The sequence below is a fragment of the Elephas maximus genome, chromosome 12 (genome assembly GCF_024166365.1).
Source record: "Elephas maximus indicus isolate mEleMax1 chromosome 12, mEleMax1 primary haplotype, whole genome shotgun sequence".
Classification (NCBI taxonomy): domain Eukaryota; kingdom Metazoa; phylum Chordata; class Mammalia; order Proboscidea; family Elephantidae; genus Elephas; species Elephas maximus.
In genome coordinates this window covers 79682311-79695484 of record NC_064830.1, presented here as the reverse complement: position 1 = coordinate 79695484, position 13174 = coordinate 79682311, and the positions used below count along the sequence as shown (strand labels likewise).

The 13174-nt window shown below is 43.3% G+C and overlaps 1 protein-coding gene across 6 annotated transcripts in view; it reads right to left on the bottom strand.

The window, feature by feature from the left end:
* Positions 1-13174, bottom strand: part of IQCK (IQ motif containing K) — a 271465-nt gene that overhangs the window by 118729 nt on the left and 139562 nt on the right. For 3 of the 6 annotated variants that reach the window (XM_049904892.1, XM_049904893.1, XM_049904896.1), the window contains exon 9: positions 951-1040. In XM_049904892.1, the coding sequence (XP_049760849.1) occupies positions 985-1040 (56 nt within the window). In that variant the 3' untranslated portion in view covers positions 951-984. Of the gene's footprint in view, positions 1-144; positions 1041-13174 lie in introns of those variants that run through there. The other 3 variants (XM_049904891.1, XM_049904897.1, XM_049904899.1) reach the window with 2 other exon arrangements.

Sequence of the window (13174 nt, the reverse complement as noted above, 5' to 3'; positions counted from 1 at the left end):
AGCTAAGGCTCGTTTTTGATAGATAATATATATTTATTAAATATATTAATGTGTGTTTTATAATGTTTCTCCTCCCCTGGCTGACTGTTGCATACTTATAAAAAAATCGTTAAAGAGGTTTCAAGACAATCAATGTGTACCATAAATGACTATATATAAATATTACAAATTTAAAAGGTTGTAAAGCATAGGCAGATAGGTTTTATTTTCAAAATGCTGTTCTTAACACAAATAAAGGCTTTACTATTTACTTAAGACGTGTGGTAGCTTGTCGAAACAACCCAACCCACCCCAACTCAGGGCTTTCGAATCTGCCCTGGGGCCGAGTCTGGCATTTTTGAATGGGAGAATTCTGATTAACAGCAAACTACAGAACAAATGAGGGCAATAAGTTAACTTTACCCATAAAATGAGGAAATTTCTATAATAATTGTGGGGCCCAGACAACAAAGACCTCTCACTGTTGTTATCTGGGCTTAAGTGTCATATCTTGTTGGGTTTGCAGTAAAAGTTAAGAGCCTGCCTCCTTTGGGAATGGTCACAGGCAATGATGTCTTTTTTTAATGAAGATTGTAGTCACCAGGTAAACTGAAAACCCAATTTAGAGATCTGGGAGTTTAATTGCAAAGGCAGCTGGGAAACTGGTAACAAGAGCACTTCAATGTTTCTTGGAACTACCGTTAACTGTACATTTTAGTGGTGGTTGGTATAGAAGGAGCCTCCAGAAGCGCTAAGGAGATTAACTCGATGAAAGAATGAAATTTTTGGATGTTTTGCATAAAGTTTAGACTTTGGTACTTTCTTCTGATAAACTATACTAAAAGCATGTTTGCAATGAATCCTCCCAATCTGGGTGGAAGAGATTCCGCTTTCTCATGTACTGGGTCTTATCATTAAAGAAATCACAAATGGAGGAAACGTAATTTGGACATTCTACTTGCACAGGGTACCTGGAGCTCAGACTGGAAAAGACATCGACAGTGGTTAAGGTGGTGGGATCTTAGCTGCAGCCACCTCATCGTCCTCCATTTTGCATTTCACTGCAAAGAAATGAGAGCAGAAAGTCAGGAGTGATTTAAGGTTTTTAGTACATATCCAGATAGACTTGTCTTTTGGAAACAAGAAACTTCTGTGTATGGAGACCAGTGTGCCAAGCACACACTGTGGTTCTGGCCCTATGGATCCACCAGAGAAGAATACAGGGCGATTGTCCCCTAGGGAAACACCTGAAGTTTCAAAGGCACTTCAAGTCACGTTCATGTCCTTTCTTGGTTCAGAAAAAGGTCAAAAGTGTGCTTTGCATGTTGGGGGGACTGAAGGGAGGAGTTTTACTAAAAGATGATGACAGATTCCAGGCTCTTGACTCAACCCAACCTGTCACCACTCACCCTGCTCTCCCCCCCTCCTCCCCAGAAATTAAAAACTCGGTATATCACTGGGGTCAGTGACAATGTCAGAGAGAATCTTTTCTAGTCTGTCACTGTTTGGGCAAGAATGTGATCCAGGTAATTTCCTGAGTCTGCCAAACAGGAAAGTTGCTGAACACAAAGTACGGTGCTATTTGTGAGAGAAATCAATCCCGAACAGATTAAAGGCCTTTCCAAATAGATCTTGAGAACGCCACTCCTTTGAGTATGTGTGTGTGTGTTGCAGGGGGTGGGGGTTCTTTAGGACCCTCTGTTTTTTAATGTTTTCCTGCTAGCTAGTGTTCATCTGCTTGCCTCCTGTGTTAATGCCCGAAAGTTTATTCTTCGTGAGGTCACCAACTCCGATTATTAACAGAGAGGATGTTTAGGGCTGTTACCACACGCAGCAGAGGACTCAGTCAAGCCTGTCTCCTGACCTCTCAGCGACTAGTGACACACTAGCCAGAGCCGGAACTCAGCAGCACTGCCTTGCTTTTCCAGGTCTCACAAGTTTTCTGCCTTTGACAGGGTGCAGTCTTACCGCTTTTCTGTCCCTTGTTTTAGTGAAAGATATTTGAGTTTTCCTTCTCTGTCAGGTTTCCACCTTACACAGGTTCCAGCTTTCCCAGGTTTTACTGTATATCCTGCTGCAAACGGGCTGAATGTGTTCAGCAGCATAGGTGAGCCCAGTAGTCTTCAAACCGTGGGTACGCCCACCACTGGGGGTACACACAGACATTCCAAGGGGTCACGGTCATGGGTCATTCCAGGAAAAGCAATTTCCAGGTCTTCATCTTCCACACGTCCTTGGAATTGCATGGTTTATACCAGTCCTCCTTTCCTACCTCTCCTTTCACGGTATAAAGCCAGGCAGACCTTGCCCCATCCTGGCCATGCCCAGTGTGTAAAAAACCCCAGGTGCCAGAGAAGGAAATCGTTTGAAAGGAGGCCCCTGGAGCCTCTTACCTTTTATGGGAATAACTATCAGATCATGATGTATTCATTTGGTTTTGTGACTGCTTTTTGATAAGTCAAACCAGAAGGAATATTTTTTAACACTTGGAGCCTCTGGTCGAGGAAAGTTTTTTAAAAAATGTTTTTAGTGAAAATTGTTCCACAATACAGCAGAACCTGTGTAAGGTGGAAACCTTGCAAGACCTTTCAGAGAAGGAAAACTCAAATATCTCCACTGAAACAAATGATAGAAAAGTGGTAAGACTGCACCCTGACAAAGGCAGAAAACCTGCGAGACCCGGAAAAACAAGGCAGGCAGTTCCATCAAGTTCCAGCTGGCACAGGTTTCACTGAATACAGAAATTCTACAGGTAACCACAATGAAGACCCTGTATGTATCGAGACCCTAACTGTTATTTTTTTTATTGTACTTCAGATGGTTTACAGAACTAGATTCTCATTAAACAATTAGTACATATATTGTTTTGTGGCATTGGTTACCAACTCCATGACATGTCAACACTTGCCCTTCTTGTCCTTGGGTTCCCTATTGCCAGCTTTCCTGTCTCCTCCTGCCTTCTAATCCTTGCCCCTGGGCTGGTGTGCCCCTTCAGTCTCATTTTGTTTTACCGGCCTGCCTCATCTTTGGCTGAAGGGTGAACCTCAGGAGTGACTTCATTACTGAACTAAAAGGGTATCCGGGGGCCATACTCTCAGGGTTTCTCCAGTTTCTGTCAGGCCAGTAAGCCTGGTCTTTTTTTGTGAGTTAGAATTTTGTTCTACATTTTTCTCCAGCTCTATCCGGGACCCTCTATTGTTATCCCAGTCAGTGGTGGTAGCTAAGCACCATCTAATTATGCTGGACACAGTCTGGTGGAGGCTGTGGTAGTTATGGTCCATTAGTCCTTTGGACTAATCTTTCCTTGTGTCTTTGCTTTTCTTCATTCTCCCTTGCTCCCAGTGGGGTGAGACCAATGGAGTATCTTAGATGGTTGCTCACAGGCTTTTAAGACTACACTGAAGTAGAATGTAGAACATTTTCATTATAAACTGTTATGCCAATTGAGCTAGATGTTCTCCAAGACCATGGTCCCCACAGCCCTCAGCCCAGTAACTCGGTCCCTTAGGGGGTTTGGATGTGTCTGCGGAGCCTCCATGACCTTGCCTTGGACAAGTCGTGTTGGCTTCCCCAGTATTGCCTACTGTTGAGACCCTGATTATAATGACAGTTAACGACCCTTCACAAATGAAGATACACCACATCTTGCTAAGTGCTCTCACATATCCCACTGGGTCTGTGATATGCTCATAAGTGTTGAACAACCGTTGGGCGGGGGGTGAGGGTGTCCTGATTTGTAGCATTTGCCAGAAGCTACCAGCCTGATGACAGGATGTGGAGTTGGGAAGAGATGTGCACATTTTCACAGAGCTGGCTCCAGCACGCCGTTAGGTACATTCGAGAACTTGTGTCAGGCTTAAATTTAAACCTCTAAGTGTGGTTGGGGGACAGTTCCCTGGGTGGCACAAATGGTTTGTGTTCGACTACTCACCTAAAGGCTGGCAGTTTGAACCCAGCCAGTGGTGCTGCGGGAGAAAGGCCTGGTGATCTGCTTCCATAAAGATTACCAGGAAAACCCATGGGCCTCAGTTCCACTCTGTAACAAGGCCTCCAGGTGATTTTTTTTTTTTTTTAATGATTCTTTACTGTGTTTTAGGTGAAAGCTTACATAGCAAATTAAGTTCCCATTTAACAATTTTTATACAAATTGTTCCATGACATTGCTAACAATTTGCACAGTGTGTCAGCATTCTCATTATTTCCGTTCTGTTCTGTTTCCATTGATCTAGCTTCTCTTCCTCTCCTTGCCTTCTCATCTTTGCTATTGGGTAAAGGTTGACCATTTGGTCTCATATAGTTGATTGTTTAAGGAAGCGCATTACTCACAGGTAATATTGTTTATTTACAACCCAATCTATTATTTGGCTGAAAGGTGACATCTAGAAATAGCTTCAGTTCCAAGTTCAAAGGATATCTTAGGGCGATAGTCTCGAGATTCCTCTGGTCTCTATTGGTCCAGTAGGAATTTGGACCTTTTTTAGGAATTTGAATTTTGTTCTATATTTTTCTCCCATTCTAACCAGGACCTTCTATTATGTCCTCGTCAAAACTGTCGGTGGTGGTAGCCGGGCACCATCCAGTTCTTCTGGCCTGAGGTTAGAAGAAACCATGGTTCGTGTGAGCTGTCTGTGGACTAGTTTTGTCTTTGAGCCTTTAATTTCCTTCATTCTCTTAGAGACCAATTGTTGTATCTTAGAGGCCTCCAGGTGATTCTGACGCATGCAAGCTAAACGTTAAGACCCACAGACCACTGGTTCTCTACCCTGGCTGCGTCCAAGAATCACCTGGAGAGCTCTGAAACTTAACGGTGCTTGGGTCTTGCACCAGAAATTCTGATGTCGTTGGACTAGAGACTGGTTGTTGTCTGTGTGATACAAAGAGACCATTCTGGGTTCAAATCCTGGCTTAGCTGCTTGTAGCTGTGTGCTCTCACCTTCTCTGAGCTAGCTGCTGTATTCCTCATGTACAACAAGAGGAAGAAACACATTGCAGTGTGGTTGTGTGGATTCATTGTAACTTTTGAAAGTGGCTGCCCTGTGGTCTGTCACCCTTCTCCCTCCTTGGGTAAAGTAAACCAAACCATTGCTGCCGAGTCGGTTCTTACTCATGGTGACCCCACGTGTTACGCAGTAGAACTGCTCCGTATAGTTTTCTTGGCTGTAATCGTTAGAGAAGCAGATCGCCAGGCCTTTCTTCCATGGTACCACTGGGTGGGTTTGAACCACCAACCTTTAGGTTAGTATGGCTTTTAACATCACTTGAGCCTTAATGGTCACTGGCTACAAGAGAAATCAGTAGGGTGACTTGAAAACAGCCAGAGGTCTGATACTATGTGTGAGAAGGGGAAACTGACTCACTGTCCGTGGAAGTGCTGGCAGGTAGAGACTTGAAGAAACTTTAGGAGTCCTGGTGGTACAGAAGATTAACACACTACACTACTAACCAAAAGGTTAGAGGTTCTAGTCTACTCAGGCACCCTGGAAGAAAGGCCTGGCAACTTATTTCTAGAAAATTAGCCATTGAAAACAGCGTGAAGCACAGTTCTACTCTGACACACATAGTGTCACCATGAGTCAGGGCTGACTCGATGGAACTTTAAGTCCCTTTAAGGAAACTAGACCCTTAATCCTCAGTGCAGTTTAGAGGAGTCTAGAATTCCCCTCAACTTCTGAGGCATCATGGTGGCTGCCTGTGAGTCTCAAAATTTAAGCCAGCTGAAATAGGCCTTTCTGTCTGGCCCACAACTAGCAGACAGATCCTAGTGGCTACTAGGGTGGGACTGGTTTCCGGGAGAAATTCTCAGCCCTTGGGTTTTCTTGGTTCCTCGCCTCTGCCTGAAGGAAGAATCCCTCTGTGTGCCTGTGTGGGGTGTTTAAATGAGTTCCTGTCAGTTCTTTGATAACCTCTCTTATCCATCCCCTCTGCTCTGGCCTCACCTGGGAAAGGGCGCTTACCATTTCTTTCAGATCATTACACAAAAATCTGGAGGGGAGGAGAGCCAGAAGGGATGTTAGGGACTCTCCTTCAAAATGGCAAGTCAAGACTGGAAGTAGATGGAATGAGTCTCACGGTAGAATCACCTGGGGAGCTTCTAACAGCCCCGTGCAGGGGGACCCTAGATGATGAAGTCAGAACCTCTGGATATGGGGACTGTCAATTGCTGCTGCTGCTGCCATGGAAGACTGTTTGGCCTTATCAAGTGAAACTGAAGATGCACAGGCGTACCGTGCAGGGTACCCTGCAGCCCCTGGAGAAACTCGTGTACGTGTACTGGGAGACGAAGTTGTTGTTAGGTGCCCTCAAGTTGGTTACAACTCATAGCGACCCCATGTACAACAGAACCAAACACTGCCCAGTCCTGCACCATTCTCACAATCGTTGTTATGCATAAGCCCATTGTTGCAGACACTGTGTCAATTCATCTGGTTGAGGGTCTTCCTCTCTTTCACTGTCCCTCTCCTTTACCAAGCACGATGTCCATCTCCAGGGACTGGTCCCTCCTGATAACATGTCCAAAGTATGTGGGACGTAGTCTCGCCATCCTTGCTTCTAAGGAGCATTCTGGCCTACTTCTTCCAAGACACAAATTACGATGCTCATAGTAGCAGAAAACCAGAAACAACCCAAATGTCCATCAACAGCAGGCTGGATAAATTGTGTCTATTTGAACAGTGATATGTGGCAGTGAACACAAATGAAACATAGTCACCGGTTTCAACTTGGATTAGTTTAACAATGTTGAAGGAAAGATGCAAGTCACAGAATAATACAGATAATGTGATTCTATTATCTGGATGTCAAGGGATGTGTACAAAGAACTAAAGAAAAGCAAGAGAATGATTACCACAAAAGCTAGGGAAAATGGCTTCATGGAGAGGAGGAAGGGGCTTCAAACATGTGGTCAGTGTTTGATTTCTTAGCCTGGGTGGTGGTTACGTGGGTGTTTGCTTTATACCTATGTGTTTTATAGTCACTGTTGGATGTACAGAGCCCTGGTAGAGCAGTGGTTAACAGCTCTGCTGCTAACCAAAAGGTCAGCAGTTTGAATCCACCAGCCACTCCTTCGAAACCCTATGAGGCAGTTTACTCTGTCCTATAGGGTCGCTATGAGTTGGAATCCACTTGATGGCAGTGAGTTTGTTGGATTTATATTTCACCCAGAAAAGTGAAAAGATACAAAGATGCTAGGATATTACTTAAAGTAAAATCCATTTGGATCCACAATCAACGCCCATGGAAGCAGTAGTCAAGAAAGCAAATGATGTATTCCACTGGGCAAATCTGCTGCAAAAGACCTCTTTAAAGTGTTAAAAAGGAAAGATGTCACTTTGATGACCGAAGGTACACCTGACCAAGCCATGGTATTTTCAATCGCCTCACATGCATGCAAAAGCTGGACTATGAATTAGGAGGACTGAAGAACTGATATATTTGAACTATGGTGTTGGCAAAGAATACTGAATAGACCACAGACTGCCAGAAGAATGAACAAATCTCTCTTGGAGGAAGTACAGCCAGAATGCTCCTTAGAATCAAGGATGGTGAGACTTTGTCTCATGTACTTTGGACATGTTATCAGGAGGGACCAGTCCCTAGAGAAGGATATCATGCCTGCTGGAGTAGAGGGTCAACGAAAAAGAGGAAAACCCTCAACAAGATAGACTGACACAGTGTCTACAACATGGGCTCAAACATAGCAACAACTGTGAGGATGGCGCAGGACTGGGTAGCATTTCATTCCGTTATACATAGGGTCATTATGAGTCGCAACCAACTCTATGGCACCTAACAACAACAACTGCATATTACTTACAAAGTCAACCAGTCAAGGAGCAGCACGGAGTGATGTAATTGTGTTGGGAGGGTGGGGTGGGATGTAAGTGAGGTAACCCTCATCTTTTGCAGCAGGAAATCAGTAGACAATGTTTCCAATTGATGGAACAAGCTTGTTAGAGATAGGACATGACACAGGGGCTGATGATTTTCCACATCCTTATATATTGTAGTATATATCTTTTCAACCATTAGAATCATGTGAAGGGTTACTTTGTGAAAAATTAGGAAGCAAGGTCTCTCCCTAGTGGTCATCCTCCTGGTCTTGGCAGAGCAGAGCCTTGCACAGACAGGTACTCAATAGGTGGGCAAGAAGGTGAGAGGGAGGGAGCAGGCAGGAGAGAAGGAGGTCACCTTAGTTTAGAGACATTATCAGGACTGGCTTTCAACACCAGTAGACAGATGCCTCGCTGCCCCTGTGCCGTCCTTGTCCCCCTTGGCAAGCTGGTCCCCAGCCAGTTCCGGAAGGAATGGGAGAGTGGAAAATCCCAGAGAGATGTGCCAGCCCTTCAGCTTCAATTAACGGCAATGTGACAAGAAAAGCCATGCATACTAATGAGACCTTCGTCCATCTCCTCCTTGTGGTCACCCTCACCCTCTCAATCCCAGTCAGCGATGAGGTTGGGACTCCTATGGCCCAGAGAAAAACCTCCCAGCAAGAAGTGGTATGACAGGGTTGTTCAGCCTGGGGCACTGGATAAAAATACAGATTCTAGGGCCCCACCCTAGACATTCTAAATCAGAATTTGCAGGAGTGGGTCCTGGGAATCAGTATCCCGCACCCCTGTGCCACCCACACCCCATCCCTCAGGTGATCCTTTGGACCTAGCAGGTTGGAGAAGGAATGCTTCATCATTCAGCCACTACTCAGCGCCTGCTCTCTGCAGGCCCACGTCAGCTGTGGCCCAGCTTTACAGACGGCCCTGCCTGCTGAGGGTGCTGGGAGGAGCAAACAGGACGAGGGATGTCAGGTGCTGAGCACTGAGTCCGATCCATAGTTTTGGGTTTTGGGTTTTTTCCCCAGTTGCTGCTGAGTTGATTCCAACTTATGATGACCCGTGTGTGTTGGAGTAGAACCGTGCTCCAAAGGGTTTTCGATGGCTGATTTTTTAGAAGTAGAGGGCCAGGCCTTTCTTCTGAGGCACCTCTGAATGGACCTGAACCTCCAGGAGAAAAACCCATTAACCATTTGCACCACCCAGGGACTGAGTTAAGCACTCAATAAATATTAGCTATTATTATTTTTACAGCCTTGTCTTTGCCCTTAAGGAGCTCACAGTCTAGAGGGGGAGGTAGAAAAATAAATAGGGAATTATAAGATTCAAGACACTGCAGAGAGAATGCTCACCAGTCACGTGGCTGTGGGCCTGCAACAGTGCTGGGTCTTGAGATGACAAAGACGAGGCTGGTTCACACTCGCAGTTTTGCAGTGTATATAACCAGTTGCCTTTGAATCAATTCTGACTCATAGAGACCTTTTAGGACAGAGTAGAGCTGCCCCACAGGGTTTCCAAGGCTGAAATCTTTACAGAAGCAGACCGCCACATCTTTCTCCCACTGACTGCCTGGTGGGTTAAAATACTATTTGTTTGACACGTTTAGCACCTGATTTCTAGGATTCCAGGTAAATAACTAAACACTTCTGTGGTATCTACCGAGCCCTTTGTCTACATTAGTAGTGAGGAAAAGTACTGTTATTTACCCCAGCTTTACAGATGAGGAAACTGAGGCACAGACAGGTTACGTAACTTGCCTGAGGTCACAGCATGGGCTGTCTGGCTGCCACGTGGGCACATGCTCTTAGCCTCTACGGTATCACGATTTTGACAATCACCTCTCACCGGGCAGGCAAACGTTTCTGTTCTCAAAGATATGACAACACTGTCCTGACATAATCTTTAAACCTTAAACCAAAAATATCCCCTGAAGTCTTCTTAAAGCCAAACAAGAGTTTAGCTAAACTAGTAAAAAATGTCTCCCTTGAGTATTATGCTCTTTTAAGAACTATCTACACGGGATCAACATGACAACAGCAACTAGAAAGATTAGATAGGAACCTTAGGGGGCAGTGAGTTTATGTGAATGGGGGAGGAAAAGCTCAGAAACGGAGAGTGAGAATGGTCGCACAACCCAAAGAATGTAGTCAATATCACCGAATTGTACCTCGATAAACGGCTGAATTGATGTGTGTTTTGCTATGTATATTCTCAACAACAACAACATAAATTAAAAAAGATACGACAGTGTGCGCAGATGAAGGTGTTTACCACAGCATCATTTATCACATAAACAAGCTGAAAACAAATGCCCAACAATTAGGAAATGATTAAGTATCTGACAATATATAAATCCCATGAAATATTATAAAGCCATTAAAACAGGATGTTTTTGCAAAGTCTGAAGGAACAGGGTGAAACGTTAAGGGGAAAATACAGTGAGGCTGCATTTCATGTAAATTTTCATGATGCAGATTTGAAATTGCTCAATACCAAAAGTTAACAATGTCTGCCAAGGAGTATGTAATTGTTAATTTCATGGGTCAGGTTGGCTAGGCTTTGATTCTCCGTGGTTTGGCCAAACATTAGCCCAGTTGCTGTCATGGAGTCATGAAATCAGTTAGCCTTGGGTAGAGCAGATTATCTTCCATAATGTAACATAATGCAATGTAATTACTTTCCAAAATGCAATCTAATGAAATACAACAATCAGTTGAGGTAATACCAATGTAGGATGAATCCTAAGCTTAATCACTTCTGAATTGTAAAAAGAACCAGAATAGACACCAAAACACACACATAGGGGAAGATAGGCACCATGCCTATGTGAAGACTAACAAAGAAACACCAAGGATTGCTAAAAGACACCAGAAACTAGGAGAGAGGCTCACAGAAGGAACTGACATAGCTGAGACCCTGATTTAGACTTTTAGCCTCCGGAAGTGTGAGAAAATGAATTTCTGTTCTTTAAAGCCACCCACTTGTGATATCTCTGTTACAGCAGTGCTAGCAAACTAAGAGTACAAGGATGGTCCAAGGGCACTGAGGCATCTGTTGGTGTTGGAAGTAACCATGATATCTCCAAACCTAAGGTGGAAATGGGGTTCTTTCACTCACTCACCCCTGCCTGTCTTCTTCCCTTCTGTCTCTCTGGGAAAAAAAAAATATATATATATACATATATATATATATTTATGTATGTATTTTAGAACAAGTGACTCCTATTTTACATTCATTCCTGTGTAAGGTCTTCAAAGTGGATCCCTTAAATGTGACTGTCCTATACAAAGTTACACTCATTACTTCCAAAAATACATTCATTACCTCAACTATGCTATAACCTAGTATCTCAACAGTATTCAAACAGACAAAGCCTACAGCTGCTAACCAAAAGGGTCAGCAGTTCAAATCCACCAAGCGCTCCGTGGAAACCCTATGGGGCAGTTCTACTCTATCCTATAGGGTCGCTATGAAGTTGGAATCAAATCAACAGCAATGGGTTTGGTTTGTTTGTTTTAACTAAACATAGATAAAATAATTGAAAGGAAATATACTAAAACAGGTAAATATACAATTGGGAAAAAATTTTCTAATTAAACCTCAGAAATGAGGCATGTTTGCCAGGCAAATATATCAGGAGAACCAACACCTACACAGCATTACTAAAATCAGTCAGAACCCAAACCTGGGGGAAAGGTGGGAAGGATGACAGAAGAAATTTGGGGTCAGGTGGCCAATCAGAAGCTGCAGGTAGGTACTGCAGAAGCTGAACCTCCAGTATTGTCAGATCTAATGCTGGGAGACCCTGGAGACCCATCTATGGTTGGAAAAACACTCCAAATGTGAAGTTGCCTTAATAGAGGTGACCGTTAAAATACTAATGGGAAATGTTTGCTAGGAAAAGTTTCTGTTTGGAGAATTGCTAGAGAAATAATGTTTTCCTCTCAATTTGACTGTTAATGGAAAGGTGGGCTTTGGGGACAATCAGATTAGTATTCAAATCCTGGTTCTGGCCCAGCTACCATTACTGAACGATTTGATCAAAGATTCTATAGAAGAATCCTGACCAAAAGGGGGAATACTATGGAACAGAACTTAATTAAAGTTCTGCCCCTCTCAAGGATCCCAGACTGGCTGGAGCCTTTGAGGCTAGATGACCCCCTGGAACTACTGCTTCAAGGAAATGCTTAAACCTTAAACCAAAACTATCCCCTGAAATCATCTTCACACTAAACAATTAAAAAAAAAAAAGTTTAACTTAATTAGAAAAGAATATCTAACTTCAACATTGTATTCTTTTAAAGAATTATTTATATGAGATCAATTTGACCCCAACAACTCAAAAGGTTAGATGAGATGCTTAGGGTCAGTGAGTTTGTGTTGATGATGGTATGATGGCAAAACAATTCAGAAAAGGATATTGAGAAAGGTGGCACAATTTGAACATAACCAATATCACTGAATTGTACATATAGAAATTACTGAATTGAAAAAAAAAAAAATCCTGGTGTCATTGATTGAATTGTGCCCCCAAAAATGTGTGTTAACTTGACTAGGCCATGATTCCCAGGATTGTGTGATCAACCATCATTTTGTCATCTAATGTGATTTTCCTATGTGTTGTAAATCCCACCTTTATGATGTTAATGAGGCAGGACTGAATCTCTATGATTAGGTTGTATCTTGAGTCAATCTCTTTTGAGAAATAAGAGAAGCGAACAGAGAAACAAGGGAACCTCATACCACCAAGAAAGCAGTGCTGGGAGCAGAGTGCATCATTTGGACCTGCGGTTCCTGCGCAGAGAAGCTCCTAGTCCCAGGGAAGATTGATGACAAGGACCTTCCTCCAGAGCCGACAGAGAGAAAAAGCCTTCCCCTGGAGCTGGTGCTCTGAATTTGGAATTCTAGTCTACTAGACTGTGAGAGAATAAACTTCTGTTTGTTAAAGCCATCCACTTGTATTTCTGTTATAGCAGCACTAGATTACTAAGACACTGGCTTTGCCACTTAATAACTGGGTGACCCCTCCAAGCTTCAATATCCTTGTCTGAATGACAGGCACAATAATGTTGACCTTACAGAGGCCTTTTCAGGATTAAAGATGATGATGTATTTAAAGTGCCTGACACAGTGATGGACACATAGTAGATATAAATGTGACTATCTTTCCCCCTAAGTAGACTGTAGAAATATATAAGCTGAAGTGCTGCTAAAGAGTTCACCTAGAATCTTAAAATCTGTAACATGTCAATTCATCTGAAAGTTATTTATCTTGCAAGCCTGACTATCACACACCGCAATCTTGAAAGCAAGCAGAAAAAGCCAATACAGATGTTCTGGAAAATTGCCCTAAATCTCCGGTGTTT